We start from the raw sequence: 23,653 nt of genomic DNA on the forward strand, positions 1-23,653 counted from the left end.
AAGATCCCTCACTTCATCCTGGCCACTGAAAGGTTTGTTATTGGTTCTATCCTTCAGTATCCCTTCATGAGGGATTATATCAAAGAATGAAATTATAATTGATTGGTGTTATTGATTTTTTTAAGGGGGTCATGGAAACAGCATATGTCCATGTGCTCTTTTACTGATGGCCCATTTTTTTAAATATAAAAAGCATATGTGCCCGATTTACATATTTGCTAATTAAAAAAGCTTCCTGGAAACATTAAGTAGACTATCTTCTGTAACCTTTAACATTGTAGCTAATGGATATAGCCTGGAAATTTTCATAGAAGGTTCTCTAAATAATGTAAAATGATTATGAATATGTAACTAGTTAATATGCAGCTATGAAAGGATTATCATGTAGAGGTTAATGAACATGCTGCTCTTATGGTTTGCAGGGCTTTTCTTTTTGTGCTTTTAGCTCACTTCATGCATGGAAAGTCATGTATTGGGAATGGAAAGCTTCCTGTCTTTTCTTTTTTTGTAGCTTCATCTTTAATGGGGCAATTAAGCTGGAACTTTCTTAAAGGATTTTGTAAACAATTTTTGTGCACTTAATTATGTTGTGTACTTTGCAATCTTTCAAATCTGAAACAGTGAAATATGCTGATATAATATTCTCTGATTCTTCTACTTGTAAAAGCAGTACTCTGTTGTGTACTACTACTATTATGAAATGTTGCTACTGTATGTGACATACTAGGGAAGCTTTATTTTAAAATAGATTTGTGTATGAAGCATTAATAGTATAGTTTTCTGAATGTATATCTTCTAGAAATCTTCCTCTTTGTGCCTAGCATTTTTTTTTAAATTAGCAAATACATTAGGTGAGATTATTTTATAGAAATTAAACGTAGGATTTAAAATTACAAGTCTTCAATGGCAAAGGACATTTAACCTTGGTGTAAGCGCAACCAACTGGATGGCTGAATTTGTCCCAACGTGTAGGATTATTATGATGGTAGTGAGACCACAAATGTGGGACTGATCCTTCAACCCTTACACATTTGAATAATTTTTAGCTCTAAAAAGAGTCCTATTCTGTTACTTTTCAGGCATATTTTCCTATTAATTGCTTTCAGATGTTAGCATTCTTGTGGCCATGTGAGAAACAAATATTTGCAAAAATATCTGAAAAATGTTATATTGAGGAGATGTCTAGACATATTTAATTGCCTCATAGCTTCTTTGCATTTCATGTAATTGAGTGAAATTGTCTTTGTTATACTTTTCAATATGTGTTATTGAGAGTTCTGTATGTATTTAAACAAAATGTCCATGCAATTGTGGTACAGCAGACCAGCATCTTGTCTGTATGTGATAGTGTCTAGTATTACTAAACTGAGGTACCCTCCCAAACTTAATATTTTAAAGTATGCAGTCTTAAAAATATTCCGAACTGGTTAATTTTCAGTCTCTATGGGAAGCCTATATTTTGAAGAAATAAGTGGGCTATTCAGCTCATAACTGTTTCACTTAAAATATATATATAATAGAGGTATTATTTTTGCATTTAAACACTGCAAAATTAATTTGTACTGTTTTAGAATAAAACTATAGGTGAAAACGCTTGTAGGTGTACTGATAAAGTAAAACATTTTCAGGGCTGGTTTTTCTTTTAACTGAACAGGCACGGATGTTACATTGGCATCTTGTTATAATTTATATTGGTTTCTTATTCTACAAAACATGTAACATTGAAAATAGATCTGTAGATTGTACAAAATACTAGTAATCTTGTATCATGTGTCACCTAATAGTTATGGAGCAGGTATTGTACCAAAATATGAATTGGAAAGCTGTAATTTGTTCTCCAGTTATCAGTCTGCATTAGTGTTGTGATAAAGTGTGCTGCTTAAGAACTAACATTCACATGCCTTTGCATTGACAAATAAAAATGTATATAGAGAAGCTACCAAATCTGTAAAGCTATTGTTCTAGTTTCTGATACATTGACATTGCAGCTGTGTGCTTAGCCTTGTTTTTTCATGAGCAGTTATCTGTTTTAATGACAGGTGGTCACTAGCTGCCAAGAAAAAATCCAGCACTGGTAAGTGAAACATGTTTGATTACATGCTTAAAATACCGATGAAGTAACCTACTTGTGTTTTAGTAAAGTACCAAGCAATTATAGTATTTATAACAATGTTAGTCAAATTCTACTATTATACTTTAGGTGTATAGTTTGAGGTATCTCTGACTTATTGCACTGTGCCCTCTTTAAAATTTGTATTTTCTTTCCTGTGATATCACTGCTCTAACACACACATATATTTGAACCTTAATGTGTATGCTTCTTTTATACCCTCTTTCCCCTTGCCATTTTTTGCACAAATAATCTTGTATAAAGAATACTGAATCTGCCTGACTGGATAAAAAGGTGTCAGCAATTTGGAAGTTATTCCTGGGTGTTTTTTGTTTTTTATTTATTATTATTATTATTATTATTTATTACTACTACTACTACAGGAAAGAGCAAATGCTTATTTTAAGTAATTTTATGCATATATAGTGAAAATATAACATTTCAATATTTTTACAGTAAACTGTTTGGTAAGCCTTAATATGTAATGTTTAGGAAAAAAGTGTCCCTTGAAGCATTATCTCTGGGCACTTATATATATATGCGCTGCTGTTTTAATGTGGTAATCCATAATTAGTAGAAAACATGCCCAGTAAATAGCAGTTTCATATGGCATTTGAGGAAAATGTACATTTAATGGTGAATGAAATCTTGTGAGATATAACATTTGATCTTACATATATCAAATTACAATATATCCATGCTGTGTTTACCATGATTTTACTGAGAGAACAACAGGAGCTGTCTTGATTATTGTCTGCAGGGTTATTGCAAAATCACAGCAACTGCCCCTTTAGTGGTGAGATTAAACCTTTGGTTATACACCATCAAGCATATAATATTTTAAATTTATTTTAAGAGGCTTTTTCTTCATGCCTGAGAGATCTCCAAGCAAATAATTTATAGTTAGTGTGTATCAAATGTTTTTAGTTAAAATGCGTGTAAGCTGCAAGCAGTGGATAAGAGTTAAAAAAAATCAGGGCAATCTGTACACATCATCATATTAAATTCTGACTGTTGGCTTGCAGAAAATAATCTACAAGTAATATGTTTCACTTATGTTTAAAATTCAGAGACTGCATTAATTTTCAATAAGGAAAGTATCATAGTGGTGCCACTGTTGCTGTTGTAGTTAAATCTGTCAGCATTTCCATAATACACTTTTCAGGAGTTTATAACTTACCATACCAATTTAGTCCAGGATATAAATTCTCATTCTGGGAGTCTTCTTTCCCAAAAAATGTTGACCAAAAGTCTAACTTTTTAAATTTTTACAAAATGAAAAGTTTACAAAGTTTGTTTTGCTTCTTTGAGAATGTCTGGAATATTTTTGTTGGTGGTTTGTTTTTTTGGCAGGGTATGGTTTGTTTGTTTTTTAAACGAACCCTTAGTTCATATCTAATTTTTGGATGTTTTTTATAGAGAGTAGGAGAGAAGGATTTGAAATTGGCTGATGTATTTTATATTGAAAAGCAGTTTACAGAGCATGTACACAATTTTTGTTTAAAGAAAATGTATTAACATTTGGGGCCACATGGTGCAAGAGCTGAGTGCCTATGTGTTTCAGCTGAATAATATCCTCTTATGAGAATCTTTAAATAGCCAATGACACAGATAGATGTTAAATAGAATTGGATGAATAACAGCACAGTTTTAAAATACTCCACTTTAATAAGTTTCCATTAAAAATTCATTTTTTTTCTTTTTAATATAATTAACTTATTTTAAAAGTATAGATTCAGAGACATAAATAACTGCTAAAATAATGAGTAAAGCATGGGGTCAGCTAAAGCATTTCCATTTATAGAGGCACTTCATAAGTTGAATCTCATTCCTAAATAAATATTTATTCTGCCTGAAAGTATAACACTGTTGGTTTTAATTTCTTAATTGTCTATGCAACCAGTAGACCCATGAGTTCACATGATCATGTGTCATTAGATGGGGAGAGAGGAAAAACTTCCTACATAATACTGTTTCAGGCCAATTCAATAAATAGATTTATTTTTATTTTCTTGGTTCTGTTATACCTTTTTAGAGCATTGCTGCATTTTCAGAGACTTCCAGAGTAGAGTATGACCAGTAAGATCCACTGAAAAACAAAGATGCATCTTTTAGTCATTCCCCAATACTCTTTCCATTGAACTTTCTCCTACATAATGGTAGGCAACCACATCAAGAAATCAGTTTCCAAGGCTCACTAATATAGAATATGTGCAATGCAGTAGAATCCTTCTGCCTTCGATGCAGAGCAGTTCCTGCAGCACTTTTATCTGGTTATTCAGTAGTGGACAACTGCCTAATCCTAAAGGACACCACCTTCTTTTCAGATAAATGGAGAAATTGCTTATCCTGGCTGTCAAATCTAGGAGATGTTTAGCGCTGAAATTATCATTTTTTGCATTCTTGTTTTACTAGGGATTTCCCTCTTTGTATTTCAAATCCAGCAAAAGGGTTTTGATTGCTTTTGTTTTTGTGCATCTTTAATTAAGTTTTTCTTACTTTAGAATATGAATTGTCTTCATATCATAAGCAAGGTGAGATTTGTGGTGATGGGTTTTGAAGAGTCTATATCTTGATGTTTTTCCTAAACCACACAAAAATACTTAAAAGTTCTTCTGTTACATGTTAGCACTCAGTCTTAAAGCTTGTCGCCCTTTTGGCCAGTCCTTCAACAGCAAGTGTTGACCTCACACTACATATCCAGCTGATCATCTGTGGGAAAAGTTTTCAAATATTTAATCAGATATCAAAACATACAAGGTTGCATCAAGATAAACGTATTAAGCTTTCAAACTCCAACTGAGATGACCACTGGTAACTGTAGAGTCCCTTTAACAAAAAGCTGGAAATGGTGCAATGTTAAAGATCTTTATCGAGCCTTCATTTCCAGATTCCTAATTAGATGGTTATATAAAAAAAGAAGGAAAGTAAAAACTTCTGGCTCTAATTCAGGGGACCAAAACTGCTAGAAAGATGGCAGATCTTCAGCGATGTGTCTTAAGGATTCCTGTTCCAAAAAACCTATTTAGAAGAATGAATTGATCTGTTTTCCCTTGACCTCCATCCCCCACACCTCCAGCTAGATTTTCTTCTCATAGTAGCAAGCTGAAACAAATTGTTCCCATTTGTTTGGGGGATATAAATTTGGTATGACTACATCGTTGCCAATTTTCCATAAAAATAGGAATATCGTTGGGGACAGAGAATGGAGCTTAAGACTTTTTTCTTCTTCTATTAACAATAAGTTTTCATCATATTGCTTCTCTTCCAAGACTCTCACTGTACTTCGTAAATGTTAATGAATTTACCTTACAACAGCCCTGTGGAGAAGGTGAATATTATCCTCATTTTACAGGTGAAGAAACTAAAGTGCAAGGGGGCTTGTCTGAGTGTGTCAGGAAGTGTGCAGCAGAACTTGAGTAGGACCCAAGTCTTCAAACGTTATTTTGTGCTTTAATCACAGGGGGTAAATTTTTCAAAAGTGTCTCAGTGACTTTGGAGCCTAAGTCCATGGGACACAATTCAGCATCTTAGACATGTACTTTGAAAATACAAAGTACTGCAGATACCTTGTTGAGTTCTTGAATACTGCAGGGTGATAAAGTTGGGTGTTTCTACTAGTGACCACTGTAACAGTAATCTTCCAGAAATTAAATGAGACAAAAAATTGTGGGATTATTGCAACTTTTTTCATGGTCCCAAAATGATCAGAGATTCTACTTTATTTGGGAATTGAAGAAAGTCAGTAATAGTTGGCTGTTGTTTTTTTAAGATGTTCATATTGCAGTTTCTTCATCCACCCGGTTAAGCTAGATATCTACTTCTAGTAAACAAATGTACAGGATGCCTACTTGAACATCCTCAGAAAACCATCAGAATTTGCATCTTTTGGTCAGCATTTTCAGTTCATATCCACGATGCTGGCTTCTATCCCAAGATTAAATACAGGTTGAACCTCTCTAGTTTGGCACCCTCGGGACCTGACCAGTACTCCAGAGAATTTGCCAAACCACGGGAGGTCAATGCAGAGTGCCAGTGGATCTCCATAGATGCAGGAAGTAGGGTTGCTGGGGGTGCTGCAGCCTGCCCGGAGGTTCCGATGCCAGCCCCAGGTCCCAGCCGCCAGCCCCAGTTCCTCCCCCTCCTTCCTGCAGTTTGAACGCCGCAAATCAGGTGTTCGTGGTGCTCCAGAAGCGCTGGGACGGAGGAGGAAGTGTTGGTAAGCGTGGGGCTGCCGGTGCACAAGAGGCGCGGGGGAGGAGGGCAGCTAGGAGAGCTTGGTGCCGGTGGATGCTCCGCACCCACTAATTTTTCCCTGTGTGTGCTCCAGCCCCAGAGTACCTATGGAGTCGGCACCTATGCTGAACCATGGATGTTGCTGGACCAGGGAGTGCCGGATTAGAGAGGTTCACCCTGTACAAAGATTACATGAGGTGCTGTATTGGGGCAGAAGTGAAGAATATCCTCTACCCTCAAATGTATATGCCTGATAATGCAATGCACGTGTTAGCTGATAATTTACTTTAAAAAAAATCTTTTTTCCAGCACACCAGTTTCAATATTCTTTCAGAAGAGGACTGGTTTCTTTTTGTTTGTTTGTATTTTTACTGCTAGCAAACAAGACAAAATTCCTTAGGTAACTGTTTCTCCCAAACTCAGAGTTCCTTATCTTTTCACAGTATACACTATTGGGATTGTTTGGCCAGATTCACCAAGACATTTCTAATTTCTTTGGCCCCTTTCCCAACTTTGTCTCAGTGACCTTTCTTGAAATGGACCAAATACCACTTCCGCACCTCACTGGCCTATCCTAAGTAAATTGATTTTGTGATGGAAATCTGACAAATTGGTGGAAGGAACCAACCTGAACAATTTGGAAACTTGGTGCAGAGCAGCTATCAACCATTCATTATCACAAGTAAGGGTAGTAGTAACAGCTGGGGCCCTTGCACACCCTCTATGGGGACCTTCTGCATGTGGATCCGTGTCATGCCTGATCTACTGCCTGCTACCCTACTGTGCTATGCCACCAGCTGCCCAGGTTGCTGCAGAAAGTACCAGCGTGGTCAGAGCTCCAGAGCATGCAGGGTTGGAATTCTCATGGCCAAAAGACTACTGTTAATTGAATCACTTTGGCTTACAGCTTTTAAGTTTATGGGAATGTTTTTCTGTATCTCTTTTTCTGCTGGTGCATGGTTGTGTGAACTCAATCTTGATAGGTGCTATTGGATATGCTGCTCATGAGTAGGAAACATATATTTTGGGGGCGTATGTTTGAAATTATCCTGCTTTGCAATGTAAATTACTGAGATCCCTTCTGCCACTGACTTTCTTACTGCACTTGCCCATAAACATCCTTGTTGTTTAAGATGGGGAGTTTGTTGTCCTATTCAAGACACTTGCAAGATCACAAATTTGTTCATGAGTTGCTATGTAGTAGAAATAGGTATTGAAAATGCTCATCCAAGTTGACGGGAAAAGTCGTGTACAAAAATTCTGAGGAATACGTTCTATGGGAAAGAAAATTTCTATGCAGAATGTTCTAAAATGCCCAAAAGAAGAGTAGAGCAATATGTAAACATTCAACAATTGAGCATTAGTAATTTTTTCTTGGTCAGGAGAACTAGAGTAGTGTTTCACATCTACACTCCTTGTTGATAGGTCAAGAAGCTACAATAACCCTATGGTCAAATCATCATCTTTCAGGAATGTTGACTGTCCATCGGGAGAGAAAATTCAGCTAAAAATCAGATTTAACTTTAAAGAGTATTGCCCCCTTTTTTAAAGCCCACACTGATTGTTCATTGCAAATAAGGTTTTGAAGATTCTGCCTCTTCTAAAATATAAGCTGGAATTCCAATTTGTCTTCTAAACTATGATGGTGATTTAATTGTTGAACCCATGCAGTGTGCTGTGAGACCTACAAAATACAGAGGAAAGCACTATTTTTTCCCCAAGGAACTTGCAATTCAAAAAGATGAATGATGTCTATAACTGGGCCATCACAAGAGTTTTTAAATAAATTGTTAAAAATGTTAAAGTAAAAAAAATTAATCTTCCATGATATAAAATGTATACATTTATGAATAAAAACAGTTCTCCCTCCCATATCTTTCCATGGAGCACTGAAAATGCATCAGCAGAAAACCATTAACTTAACTATTTTACATTTAGAAATAATTAAACTCACTTGAATTTGTCAACAGGAGGAAGGTGGAGAATGATTATGAGGCTCTTCAAGAACGTCTCAATACGTTGCCTGATAAACTGTCTTATGATATCATGGTATGTACAGTATAGTTTATTCAAAATAATTGACTAATGGTTTTAGTATCTGAGGTTACTGCACTGGCAGTGAGGTATATTATTCAGGTTTACCATATAGTACTTAGTAATGATATATTAATTATAGTAATAGTTAAACCTTTGCTTCTTTTTCTCTCTCTCTTTTTTCAAATCCATAATAAATTATAATGTTACTGACAATTGAGAACTGATGACATAAATGTTAACACAAAATATTGCATATTTGGTATGCAAATCTATTATACCAAAAACTGTAATTATGACTGAAATATGGTACTTAGTCGTTTCCTGTTAGCCATAGAAGAAACAGGCCATAATATTTCCTGATTCACGGAATTAAACTCTGCGACATTGATTTTTATATAAAAAGGTGGTGCTAATTTTTGTTTTAATGATCTTCACATTCATATAGTGAGTTCTTGTGTTTTGAGTCATTCCTATCAAAAGTACTTTAGCCTTGAACATCCACCAGAATTCAAGTTCCTGACTTTACAAAGTTACTATTTCCTTGTTTGAGGCTATTTTTTGCCTAATTCAGAATACACTTCGAAAGGGACTGCATTGCTCAGTGAATTGGTAATGGGATACAGAATCATTTATCTCTTAGGCATCACTTCAGAACTACTAAATAAAATTAGTAACCATCTGCTGGTTAGGTGACATATCAGAATATGAAACAAACAGATAGTTTCAGTCCACTTCTAGATACATCTCACTTGCTGCTCACTGGCATTCAGGTTGTCATTCTCAACAAGGGAGGTCAAAGGCTAAAGTGAGCATGAATGCTGAACTCTGTTTTCACACAGGTTTTGGGAACTGTAGGGCATTGATGAGCTACCTTGGTAGAACAGGCGTATACTGCCTGTTTTGTGGATAAAGAAAAGACTGGTGTTACCAGTTCAGTACCTATCCACAGCATTAACTTTACTGGGAAGGGGTGTGTGTGTGTATATATATATGTGTATATGTGTGTATATACACGCACATGCACACACACACACAAAATGTGGAGAGTTTGCTGTTATCTTATACTTGAGAGCAAAATGGGTATGCAAAACACTGCAAAAACCACCAGACTCATCTGGATGTAGTTTTTGTTTTAAAGTGACAGTGTCAACTCATATTTGCAATTTTAAATGTATATTAACAATCCCTGTCCCGTAGCCAGCTATCTGCCTATATTTTTAATTTTATACACAATGCTGCTTTTGGGTGTGTGTAAGTGTTGCAAGCTGTTGTTTTGAAGGCCTTTGTAATTTCAGCCTGGGAGAGTACATCTTTTAAGAGGAGTATCCTCCACAGAATCTTTCCTCAAGATGGTCTCCCACCCCTCCTAACCCCCACTCTCCAATATGGCATTGCCACCTACTGGCTTTTCCTTCTGGAGAAGAGGATCTGTCATGAGAGGGAGAGAATATATGGTCCAGATGCCCTGCACTAGAATATGAGGGATTAAGGGGTGCTGTTCCTGCCCTCAAGAAGTGAGGGAAGACATTGATCCAGGAAGTGTCTCTGAAGTGAGGAAGAGCTGGTCCAAGGTTGCAGGGTGACAACGCTTTCTCCTGTGGTGGAGAGTTACTTGACTACAAGCTGAGCTAGGCAGTAGCTGCTGGACTTGTTTCCCCTTCCGCTTCTCTTCAGCTGGATCACAGCTGATGGCTAACACGTGCAACCGTCCCCCTTTGAAGTTGAAGCCTGAATGAGAACCAGATATGGGAGATGAGGCTAGTGGGTGGGCAACTAGTACATCAGGGATAGGGTTAGTGTGGGGGAGGGTCTAGTGCTCATAAGGCCTGAATGGGCCTAGCTGAAGTGAGTGGTGTGGGGTCTGCCTGTGGCTTGTGTGTAAAGTGAGCTGGTCTGTGGGGTGAGTGGAAGGATCATAAACATAGTGACATGTCTACTGTAAACTTTAAGAAAACGGGATAAACACTTTTAAGAAACGTGTCTTAAGCAATATAATTTATTTACCACTAATTATTTACTCTTATTGCCAATACTCAGATTTTAAACAATTTATTGCTTGCCGTTCCTATGAGTTATTGGAGGAAGACATATATGGCTTTCAGAACATTGACTGAGGATGATGTACCCTCATGTTGGTGAATGAGAACAGGAAGTGTGTGGATTAGTAAACAAACTCTCCTACTCTACAGGAGTATTGGCAGGTAGCAACAATCTTAGGCTGGAGACAAATTTGATTTGGGGAAAAATTGGGGTTCCTAAATAGGTGCTAGTAACACAACTAAATAAAACAATTGATATTTGAGTTGACTGTTCCTTTAGATAATATTTTTGTTATAAATCTGAGCAATGTTATACTTAACTGGGAAGTGAAAACATTTATGTATAATAAATAGTTTACAATCATCTAAACGAGATACAATATTTTTATTTTAAAAACCTAAGTAGTAATATAGTATGACTTTTTTGTTTTCCTGTCTGCATCCATTAGTACTTAAGTTTTATGCCTCAGAACGGTTTTCCGGTTAAATATTAACCTGTTCTGTTTATTACAAGTACAATATTAAATTCAAACTGTGGTTGGGATTCAGATCTGGTAGTTTGAATGTTTATCATGTGTTTGTCATTAAATAACTGTGCTATAGAGTTTTGAGTCCTTCTAACCCTGGTTGAATTTTAATTTATTTGTTTGGCTAAGTGGTCATTAATGACCTCTAATTTAATTTTTAATAGTGGTTTTTAGCTGTTTGCTTTCTGACTTTGACAGGTACCTTTTGGTCCCCTTGCCTTCATGCCAGGAAAACTTGTCCATACCAATGAGGTCACTGTTCTGCTTGGGGACAACTGGTTTTCCAAATGCTCAGCTAAGCAGGCCATTGGCCTGGTTGAGCACAGGAAAAAACGTATGTATATTTATAAACAATTATTATTTTAAGAGTCAAAATTATTAGCTCCATACTAAAAATATGTAAAACTAGAGGACACAATTTTTAAGTATCCTTTGACATTGCATTTCTTTTAAAGATATATAGGTCTGGTAATATGATTAAAAAAAAGTTTAAGTAGCTTTTGCAGTATTTGGTTTGATGAACTGACTTATGAAAATCTGGTTTGGAAATAATTATCTATGCAGCACAGTTCCATAAGATATCAGGTAAGAGTGGGAAACATGGTTTTTTGTTTTGTTTTTTTAAGCACTTATCAAAACTTTAGGCACTCTAAAATAAACAATTTTGTAACAATTTAAACTTATACCAAAATCCAGTTGTTGGTGTTTACATTAGTAAGCCAACACAAGGAGATGATCAATCAGATGTTGTTCAGGTATAAAGTTAAACCTATAAAAACAAACACATCAATTCTGTTAAAATCACGTGTTCACAAAACTTTCATAGTGAGGACTGTGTCTACAGTCAGTCTCTTGGACACCACATTTTCCATTTGTGATCATGTTGACCACCTGTTTTTCAGCTCACCCTTACATATCCTCTCTGTAAATTACCGCAATTGCTTACATGAAATAGTAATAATAAGAAAATATTTATTTCTTTTAACTTTAATATGCAAATGCTTTATTCTTTTTGAAAAAAGTGAATCACACGCTACTTTTGCTCTTCATTTAATCTGTCTCTCTCACGTGTGCTGCTTGCGTCCCTCTGCATGTTCTTCCCTGGCACATGGTTTTCTTCTCTTTTCCTTCTCTGGACATGCTGCTCAGTTCCTTTTGCTCCATTCTCCTGGGAACACTACACTTCCATTGGGGGCAAGCAGATCAAGTACCACTGTATGCTCCTGTTTCTTTCCTCCTTTTATGTAGCAGCAGCCCCTAGTAAAGGCGGCTGATTGGCAGTTCATTGTCTCCAGATAGTTTTACTTGTCACCAGACTCTTTGCTTTAAAGAGCCTATGTGTCTTTAGAAGAGTTTGGAAAGGGGGACAGTCAGCTATGTGATCAGCCAACTTTCTGGACCACCAGCAAGTGTTCTTCACACCACAATTTATCTTTAGTTTAACTTGCCGTGTTACAATATGAGCCTGAAATATCAGTGTAGATGTCAAAGAAGGAAAAAAGTAAACTTCAATTTTAAAATTGGCACTTTTTAGCTATGAGCTACTAATATATTTTTCAGATTAGCATTTGAATTATGTTTTATATCAGTTTTACTTCAGAAAGTTTTGTAATCTGCCTTGTAATGAAAAGACATTCAGACACCAGTACTTTTCAGTACACCGCTCGATATAACGCGACCTGATATAACTCGAATTCGGATATAACGCGGTAAAGCGCACTCGGTGGATCAAAGAAAGTTCAGTATAACACGGTTTCACCTATAATGCGGTAAGATTTTTTGGCTCCCGAGGACAGCGTTATATCGAGGTAGAGGTGTACTTTCATTTGCCCTGGTTAGTTATCCATGTTCCTGCCTGTAGTGGAAAACCACAGAGGCTCCCCCTCTCTGTGTGATTTAATTTGTTTATAAATAGTAGGCATGCATGTATGAAAATACATTTCTTGTTATCTTATTTTAAAAAAATTCTTTATGAAGAGTTTTAACAAAAAAAGGTAATTTGTATTCCAGTTGTTTTATTTCTTTATCCTTTCTCTGGGGATCACATAGCAACAGTTTCCACATATCAGTGAAAACTTCCTTCTTCTTCACCATAACCTATGTTACTTAATGTGACTTCTGCTAGATCTGAGATCCCGTTTCCTTTTCTGTTATATCTTACCAGTGTTGCAGGATATTTTTGTCACCACTAAACTCAGTGAAACTCACTTGACCTTTGCATAGTAGATGTCTGATAACACCAAGTACTCTGCAAGAACACATGCACTAGTAGATGTGGGATTTTTTTTTTCTGATCTTTTAAATTGCATTAGGATATGAACTCAGAAGTTTTAAGTTCTTTTGAAGCAAAATAGTGAAGGATCTCTAGATATAAGTACTCCATTCTGACAATGTCTCAAATATCACTTTTTGTCCGTATGATGGTTGCCAGTGGGAGGCTCCAAAACACTGATATTAACTAAAAACTTTCATTTCAAATACTAAGTACAGTGTCTGTATAAGAATCTTATTAACATACATGACTCAAAAATAGGAATTCTTTTCAGTTGATATAATCACCCATGAAAATTAAATACATGGAAACACAGACTTATGAAATTCCTTCAACCATTTTCTAGTAAGATAAAGCAACTAAAAATAGAATTGTAAATCATTTCCCTGTTTTAGCTTTTCTACTTTTTAAAAAATGTTATCTTAGATACATAAACTAATTGCAGGCTATTGGTATAAAATGTGAACTAACCACTGGTGACACTTATAAACATGAAAAAGTGTTACTTCAGAAAATATTTTGTAAAATATACTTTACATATTGCAGTGCAATTGTTTTAATAGGCTAGGTCTCATTGATTTCAATGGGATTTTTGTATGTTATAAAAGTGGCTTCATAATTTACAGTGTGATAAATATTGGCATTATCATTATATTGGTGCTTCATTGTTGGATTCCAATACCCCTTTTTTTTGTTTTGAACACAACATTTATCAAGACTAGGTCCATCCCCATGGGAAAAGAGGAAAAGCTGTTTCAAGGGATCAAACTCTTGCTGTCTCAAAAATGATGGGCAGTAACAGTAAAGTCCCAATTCAATAAAGCATGTGCTTAAGGCTAGCACATGCTTTCAGTGCTTTGCTGAGTTAGAATTAAGGTCAAATGGGCAACAGTATAGGAGAGATTCAAGCTGAAATCTCTTGTGATTAAAATGTGGGGATTTCTATTGATGATTCTTTTCTTCTAGGACTTATACTTTATGAGACTGTCAATTACATACTCATATTTCCAAACACTAGGATTTTTTTGTAGTACACCTCTACCCCAATATAATGCTGTCCTCGGGACCCAAAAAATCTTACCGCGTTATAGGTGAAACTGCGTTATATCGAACTTACTTTGATCCGCCAAAGATCTAATAAAGTTTGTAAAAGACAAGTATATTTTAAAATTATTTTTTAAATTAAAATGTAATGAAATATAGTAGTGTATAAAATCTAATACAGGTAATGGTAACCACCTTACACACTTGCTCATGTATATAAATGAGAAGAAAAAAGTGAAGTAGATTAAAGATACACATATACCAAATTCCATTATAATAAAAGAAATTAGCTTTTTAAGTATGTCACAGTTTAGCACAACAATAATGCAATAGTAGTTCTTTTTCTTACAATTATCTTGCTTAAGGTACTTCATAATATTTCTGTTCTCCTTAAGGCATGTCTGTATTGTTTCAGAATTCAAAGAGGGAATAAAGATTCCTTTTTGTGGATATGGGATTATACCCTTTACGTGTTTGTGATGATATAATTTAATTTCCTCCCTTTATCAGTAATCGCATTAATTTCTTAAAATGGGGAAATTTTCATGACAATAGTCCCTGTGATAGTTACTATAGAAAGAAATTAAATTGTTTTTCATGTAAATATTTGTGGATTAATTCAGTATGTTTGATATTCCAAGTGTCTGAATACTTTAAAAGTTGGGAAATTAAATCACAAGCACCACCCCCTCCAGGAAAAAAACCCAGAAACCCCCAAAAACCCAACAACCTAGAAGTGGTTTATGGTGTTAAAATCTGTTGAATAAAAAGGAAAATTCTACTTAAAGAACTCTTGAACTGCTTAGTAATTGTGCTTCCAATATATGTAAGAATACCCTTGCAGTGTGATGCTGCAAATGAATTCATGAAATGAAAATACTGATTACATTAACATACAGTATTGTGATAGTACCCAATTGTAAATTGCAGTATGTAACCTTTAATACAAATATTTGTGTCAATCAAAATTGACCGATGTCTTAGATTGCAGTATTATACAGTGTTTTTCAAAAATCATTGTTTGTAATAAGATAAGACCAGGCAGATAAGAGAAAAGGCTGAATTTGTTCATTATCAGTGTTAAAAGAGAGAAAAATATTGCCTCTGATAAATAAATAAAATAAAAGCTTTCCATTTCCTGTACAAGAATAAGTAGGATCTTCAGGATCAACACCTTTATCGTTTCATCTGGGGTATGTGAAAGTATACTGTATAAAACAAAACAGTTGACATTTACTCGTCCACCATTTTTTGGGGAAAGGAGCATAAGAAGGTGGGTAATGTTATGGAAGAAAACTGTCCCTTGTTTTTCTTTATTAGCATAACAATATTGATGTTTTACTTTTAACTGTTGGTTTGTGCATCTGTCTGTCTGTTTAGATCTCCCTGTGTATTGCAGAATTACAGAACATTTTTTAGCTGCTGCTTTTTAAAAAAATATTTCACCTGTTTATTTGATGACCCCTATCACTTCCTCATTTATTGTTGTTGTATAAGGAACTGATTCAGTGCGATCTTAAGGGCCCTAAAATTGGGCATCAACTCCCAGGAGGCATTCAGCTTCTCATAGGACCATGGCCTAAGCATTTTAACCAATGTAAAGAGGAAGAGAGCAAGGAGGAAAGGTTCTTTCCAATCAGTGCTTGATAAAGTCAGACTTTCCAGATATCAGTGAGGAAGTTGTCTAAGGAGTTGTCTACACACAGTTTTTGTACCAATTTGACTCTATTTGTTTAGAAATCAATATACACCTCTATAACGCTGTCTTCAGGACCCAAAAAAACTTACCGCATTATAGGTGAAACCGCGTTATATCAAACATGTTTTGATCCGCCGGAGTGCGCAGCCCCGCCCCCCTGGAGCGCTGCTTTACTGCGTTATATCCGAATTCATGTTATATCGGGTCGCGTTATATCGGGGTAGAGGTGTAGTTAAATTGGTGCATCTCCCTAGTATGGATGCCGTTATATTAGTAGATGGACCTAAGAGGCAAATTTTACAGATTTATTGTAATTGCTTAGATAAGGAGAAAATTTACCAATCACATAAAAGGTTTAAACCCAAAAGGAATCTTCGTTCTCTTTGAAGATTACAACCCTAAAAAATGTTTGGTTGACTAGAGGAGAGTTTTGAAAAGCATCTAGTACGGTAGGTAGTTTTTCAAAGCTACAGATCTCATTTAATCTCAGTGACCAATAATAGTCTGTTGAATTAATACCAGTTTTAATTTTAGTTATAAACCAGTTAAGGTTTCTTAAGTGCCAAATCCACCCACACAAACTTTTAAAAGCAAGGAAGTAACAAGTTAAAGGAACCTTCTTTATTGTGCTTTAACACCCACTCATCACATTAACTATTCTCTGCACTCTCTTCCATCTCCAACATATTAAGAAATATAATACACTCATCAAATTGCAAAAAAAAACAACCCTTAACTCCAATCTCAGTAACATTAGCATATATTTACTGTGTACGTTCCTCAGTAATGTTGGCATGTATTTATTGTATATGTTATGTGTGTGACATGATAAATTATTTGTTCATGGAGTAAGTCACATTAACTATATATGATGAAGGGATCTAAACCACTAAATATCAGTTGTACAGGAAGTTATACACTGTGGTTACACATCCAAACCAATGTCTCAAGAGGAGACTCGTGGCTGACTTTCTTAAATTTTCCTTCAGCATTAAGCAAATGTACCTAAATCTATTTGTAGAAGGGTTTTATGTGTTCACAAAGACCACCAAGAGCAAGGCAGAAAAAAGCAAGGCAGACCAGTTGATATAGCTCTAATCCATTTCTGCTCTGTCCTGTTTCACATAATTTAACCTTTCAAAGTAGATCAACCTGTTCTCACTATTCTTATCTCCTGCAGCCATTTAAATTCCAAAGTAACAGACAGAATCCAGTAGTAACCAAAATAATGTCTGTGGTTCCCCAAATCCTTATAGACAACACTCCTAGGACATTAACATCGAACACAGATAATTACAATTTGTATCCAGCCAAGTTAATTAACCCATTGAAACCAAAATGCACAGATGAGAATTCATGCCAGTTTGGTATTAGTATGTTGTTGTGTCTTGTAAAAATGGTCTTCAGAGGGCTTTATTTCAACATGATAAAATGCATTCTCCTGCTAAATTGTAATTTTTCTCCCCTTAAATCAGAGTTGGTAAGACTAAACAGAGGAAGTATCTTTAAAAGGGCATTTCATACTAGAATAGTAGGCTTGGAAAGATTAGATTTTTATTGGTAAATGTTGATTTCACTATAAACAAACAAATCAACAAAAAATATTACAAAAAGGTAAAATAAGAAAAATGCTGTTTGAAAACTTACATGTTTTATTTTTGTATATTTTCACATGATGTAGACAATTTGTGTTTTTAATGGTTATAAAGCTTTAACTTTTTGAATCTCCGCATCTATTATTATTAAAGGATTATTGCCTGACTCTGACCTTAATTTTGTGCAGCTGTGAAAATTTAAATCAGTCAAATAGAAAAAAAAGCTTAAAAACAAACATTGATTTTTATCTGTCAAAATTATAAACAAATACAAATCAAATTCTGCCAAGCCTAACTATAAACTAGGCCAGCTAAGGAATTTGTACTCATAAAGTCTATTCAAACTGATATGACTAAAGGCTGAGAACTAAACATAAAGAAACCTCAGTTAGCCATTGGTTTCTGTAAATATTCACAGATTATGCAGAAGAAATCTACAAATAATGTTTTTTGGTTGTAGCAACTTTTTTTTTCCTTTTCTCAATTCTAGAAACCAGTCCTAGAAATTCCACCTTGTCTAGAACGCTAAACTATCTTTACTGAGTTGTTTAACTCAGGACTTGTCTACACTGGCAATTAACAGCGCTGCAACTTTCTCGCTCAGGGGTGTGAAAAAACACCCTTGAGCAGAGCAAGTTGCAGCACTGTAAAGCACCAGTGTAAACAGTGCCTCAGCGCTGGGAGCTGCACCAAACGCCCCTCATTGAGGTGGTTTTTTTAGAGCTGTGACCACACAAAAGCACGTTAAAGCACTGCCGCGGCAGCGCTTTAGTGTTGCCAGTGTAGACTAGCCCAAAGACATGCAAAGAATATTAGAGTTCACCTGAAAGCCACGTCAGCCTTCCCTAAAATGACTGAATGTGACAAAGTTGGACAACTTCTAGTTCAATCCTTCTTCAAACCATAGAGGAGCTTAAACCACAGAACAGGAGGAGGAGAAGGCTATGAAGCCTCACTTTAAGGACATGTTTTCTGCTAATGCTCATTTAATAAGGGGCTGCAACTCTTTAAATGGATTGTTTCTATTTAAATCTGGAGGATTTTAAAATTCAAATATATCATGGCCTGTACAAAGACTTTAAAAATGTATAAGGCCAAGTCTAAAGCACAAAATCCTGTGCTCTGCTTCAGGGTTACATGCACCCACCATTGTGCCATGAAACTGAGGCTTCATAACTAACAAACTCAAACATAAGAAAGGCCCTTCCTTTGAGTAATGGAAGATCCCTATCTTCTATCTATAATAGGAATCAGTATGGTCCAGTAGACTGACAACAGGATGGGGAACTAGGAACTGCTTTATAATCCCAGCTGTCCTGATTTATGTGTGGCCTAGGACAGATCACTTAAACTGTCTGTTCTTCATCTGTAAAATAGGAAAAAGTAATACTTATCTAGTTCACAGGGGTATTGTGTGGATTAGTTAATGCTTGTACAGTATTTTAAAATGTAAAGCACTATATAAGTGCTGAGTATTATTACATAACAGAACAAACTGTTGCACACTAGTGTGGCCACAGAAAGTAAAATTGAAACCTGGCTTTCAAGAAATAAAGATAATCTAGATCAGGGGTCGGCAACCTGCGGCACGCGTGCCAAAGACGGCCCACGAGCCGATTTTTGATGGCACGCCGCTGCCTGCCGGGGTCTTGGCCCCATTCAGCCCCCCCTCACCGATTTCTCCAGCGGGGGCAGGAGGCAGAAGCCTGGTCATGCCGGCAGCCCCTCCCCCGCTTCTTCCCACAGCGTGGTGCTTTCCTGCCCCTCCCCCTCCTCCCTCTCTCTGCTGCCGATCAGCTGATCGCCCAGGGACGCGGAGCGGAGCAGAGCCGCAGCGTGCTCGCTGCTCCAGGGAGGAGGCAGAGAAGAGTTGGGAATGGGGCCCTGGGGAAAGGGGAGGGGACGGTGCATATGCTCTCCAGCCCCCTGCTGTGAGCACCCCCATGAGCCGAGCACCCCAGCCCTCTGCCCTGACCCCGGAACCCCCCCAAAACACACCCAGCCCTCTGCCCTGACCCCTGCACCCCCCCCACACACACCCAGTCCCTTGCCAGCCGGGGTCCCGCAGGCCCCGCTCAGCCCGCTGCCAAACTAGGTGAACGGAACCCCAGGCCAGCAGCGGGCTGAGTGGGCCGGCAGTGTAAGATCAGCATTTTAATTTAATTTTAAACTAAGCTTCTTAAATATTTTGAAAACCTTGTTTACTTTACATACAATAATAGTTTAGTTATATAATATAGACTTATAGAGAGAGACCTTCTAAAAAAACGTTAAAATGTATTACCGGCACGCGAAACCTTAAATTAAAGTGAATAAGTGAAGACTCGGCACACCACTTCTGAAAGGTTGCCGACCCCTGATCTAGATGAATATGTTGAACAATATGTAGATGTAGAGATAGTGACTGAAAACTAGTGGTGTTTAGGAGATAGTTGAGCATCACATTTACTATGAATATAAAATAAAAGCCTGAAGAAAATTGGTCTCAAGCTAGAAATTTTGTATATTGGGACTACCTTCAGGAACTGAAACACAGATGGAAACATTTTGTGCAGAAGCTATTGCCCACTTTCTTTGTTTTGGACTTGGAGGGTATCTTATATATTGAAAAAGCTACAGAATGTGTTGATAGGAATAAACTAATGAGCTAAAATAATGGATGTGAGAGGTGATTGTTGCAGTGTTTGTCACTGAGGAACAAGGAACTCTTGAAGTTGCTTTCAGCTAGACTTAGGATATTTTTTGGAAATAATACTTCAGCTAGATGTGTGCTGTAGGAAGAACAAATGTGGATCAGTTATCAGAGGAGGACCAAAAGAGTTGATTGGTTTGACTAAGATAATTAAAATATTTATCAAATTGGTCTTTATTTATTTTAAAAGACCAATATGTTGAAATATATATGTAAAAATATTTCCTAGTTTGACACTGGTGCTATAGATACGATTTTGAAAGAACAACATGTCAAGTTTTCTTTGAAGATATTTTGCAAGACTAACATAGTGGACCCTTTATAAACTGTGTACTGTAAATAATTATATTTTCTAAGAACTTTTTAATATGGTATGTTAAATTTTACAAGCAAAGTGAGCATATAAGTGAAGTTTTGTGAAGTAAGATAGTCTAACAATGTTGGTAGTCATTGTGCCCCAGTTTTCCCATCCCCTATATAATTTGTCCCAGTTGGTGGTCACAATTTCTCCTCTGCTGACCCATTTATTATGATTGTTTATTTTTTGTATTATTATAGTGCCCAGGAGCCATAGTCCAGGACCAGGAACATGACCCCATTGTACTAGGCCCTGTATAAACATAGAATAAAAAGATCTCTGCACCCAAATAGCTTACAGTCTAAGTATAAGACAAGAGACAACAGTTGAATTCAGATATATGGGAGAATAGGAAGAATCAATGAGACTGTATTGGCCAGTATGGTAGGCAGTAGCGTCAGCAAACCAGCAACATAACCCTAGTCAAGTTTTTTGTAGGCATCATGGCAGAGGAGAGTTTGAAGGATGATAATGATGTAGGTTTGTAGATGTTTACAGGGGGTTTCTCCCAAGTGTGTGGGGCAGCAGAGTAGAGAGCATGAAGAGGCTTATTTGAAAATGTAACACAAGTGATGGAGACTGTTGTCATGGGCAAAACCTACGTGCATGTCAACACTATGATAGCGAATGAGAGATTATAGGTATGGTGGGGTAGACCTTAAAGTGCCTTGAATGTGAAGCTAAGCAGCCTATTATGTTTGATGAAACAAAGAAGGGGGATCCAGTGGTGGGATTCAAACGGGGGTGGGGGGGAGGATCTAGCAATACTGTCTTTTCAGCAGCATTCTGAATGGATATGAGCAGGGAAAGATGACATTTGTCAAGACCAATAAAAGGATGTTGCAGAAATTGAAAAGTGATATGATGAAAGCCTGGACAAGAGTGTTAGCTCTGTGGATGGATATGAAAGCCCATATCTTAGTGATGTTATGCAGAAAGAATCTGCAAGATTTAGAAGTAGCCTGTATGTGAAGACCCAGATTGAGATTTGAGTCAAAGATGACATCCAGGATCTGAGGGACAGGCAGAAAGAAGGCGGTGGTGTTGTCCACAATCATTGAGAAAGTAGGTGGTATGGGGCAGCGGTTGGAGGGAAGCATTACGAGCTCTGTTTTAGCCATGTTGAACTTGACCTGACAGCTAGACAACCACGTGAAGAATCAGAGAGAGGCTGAGATTTTAGTTGGGAAAGAAGTGGACAGGTCTGGAGTAGAGAGGTAGGTCTCTGATTCTTCAGCATACAGATAATTACATTTATTTGGGATGAGATCACCTTGTTTCTGGATATAGTGGGAGAAGAGGAGGGGACCGAAGAGAGAGCCCTGCTGAAGCCCCACAGAAAGTTAGATGCGAGATGAGCAGGATCCTCAGAAGAGCATGCTGAAGGAGTGATTAGAGCTGTAGAAGGAGAGCCAAAGAGGAGAGAGTCATGAAAGCCAAGGGAAAACAAGATTTTATCTTGTTTGGAATGCTTAGCAACTCTCAGGAGAGGGATAGAGAGTAATTTTTATTTTGAAAGCTCAACTTCCAACTCTTTGTCTCTGTAAGTTATGACTGGTTCATTCTGTAAACATTGTATAATTATTAATATGAATTTATACAGCATCATAATTTTGCATGGTGCTGTAATGATTGAGAGGCATGGCCCTTACTCCAAAGAATTGTCATAATAATGACCCCAATCCTTAAGTAGTTACAGTTGCATGCCTTCATCAAGAATCAGTATGAGAGAAACTATATGCACAATTATAATTCTTTGCAGGATCGGTCTCTGAACTAGAGAAATGTACAATAGAATACTAAAGATAACTGACAAAGGAAAATACAAGGAGAGGAATGAGAAGAGATTAAATGAATAAAGTGTGAGTGAAGATATTGTGAGAAAATTTTATTCTTTCTGATATTTTGAAATAGAGATTGAAGCCGAGCAAGAAAGGAAGTGTAAAAATCATACGAGTAGAAGTCACCAGTGGAAAGGAAGGCAAAAGAATTAGCTTTTGAGTATGAATTTGAGGAAGAGAAGTGAAAGTGCTTAGCACACCAAAGGAGAGATGGATTTATCATTTTAGGTGTTAGAGCAGCATGAAAAGAGACCCAAGGGCAAGAGTTTGAGGAGGAGACAAAGGAAGAAAGAAAACTAGAAGAGTTGGCAGAATGGAAGGTGGGGGAGTGAGGTAAGGAGCAGAAGATGTAGAGCAGTGATACTCAGTCTGAGGCTCGCAAGTTGCAAGTGGCTCTTTAATGTGTCTCCTGCGGCTATTTGCAGCATACAATATTAAAACACTGTGGGATTTAATTATTAACCGATCAGGATGCTTTTACTATGTTATTTACCAATTATAGTTAATAAAATAATAATACTTGGTCAGCCATTTTACTGTGAGAATAATATATATATTACATAATATATAAACTAAATATTTCCCCTGTCACTGTTTAAATATGAATATAAAGTACTATACTAAATAAAACAATTAATTCACACTACTGTGACTCTTTTGGGTAATGTTGTTGGCTAATTTGGCTCCAGAACCATGGCGGTCTGAGTATCACTAATGTAGAGGGATAAGATCTGGGTGGATCTGGTTAAAACACCCAAAAAGGGAAGAAGAAGAATCTGAATTTTATGTGCAAATCACAGTGAGACAGTGAAGGACTGGAAGAGGGGGATGACATAGTGAAAAAGAGATTATTTTAACTGATGTATTTTGGCTAGATGGATGAAGGTTTTGGGTAGAGTTCCATGGTCTAATGAATGTTATGTCTTCCATGTTGAAAAGCCTCCCTCATTACTTCAGTAGAATGTAACTGCTGTATGAGGTCATGGTCACAGAAGGAAAGATTATCTCTTAGGTAGATATGGGCAATCTCATGGAGGTCTTTGAAGATCAGGACAGTTTACCTTGAACTTGCACTGTGTGTTGAGTGGGGAGCCAGTGCAAAGAGCAAAGCAGTGTAGTTCATAGGGCAGGTCTACACTACGGGGTTAAGTTGACCTAAGTTACGCAGCTCCAGCTACTTGAATAACAATGCTGGTGATGACA

At 36.8% G+C, this 23,653-nt stretch overlaps 1 protein-coding gene across 6 annotated transcripts in view; it reads left to right on the forward strand.

The window, feature by feature from the left end:
- The window catches only part of URI1 (URI1 prefoldin like chaperone), an 89,418-nt gene that overhangs the window by 47,039 nt on the left and 18,726 nt on the right, over nt 1-23,653 (forward strand). For 5 of the 6 annotated variants that reach the window (XR_010592564.1, XM_065567114.1, XM_065567113.1 and 2 more), the window contains 3 exons: nt 2,040-2,074; nt 8,317-8,395; nt 11,148-11,283. Coding sequence is in view for 5 of the 6 variants with exons in the window: in XM_065567114.1 (XP_065423186.1) it covers nt 2,040-2,074; nt 8,317-8,395; nt 11,148-11,283 (250 nt within the window). In the remaining variant the exon portion in view is untranslated. The remainder of the gene's footprint in view (nt 1-2,039; nt 2,075-8,316; nt 8,396-11,147; nt 11,284-23,653) is intronic. The other variant, XM_065567116.1, reaches the window with a different exon arrangement.

This window comes from Chrysemys picta, chromosome 14 (genome assembly GCF_011386835.1).
Source record: "Chrysemys picta bellii isolate R12L10 chromosome 14, ASM1138683v2, whole genome shotgun sequence".
NCBI classification, from domain to species: domain Eukaryota; kingdom Metazoa; phylum Chordata; order Testudines; family Emydidae; genus Chrysemys; species Chrysemys picta.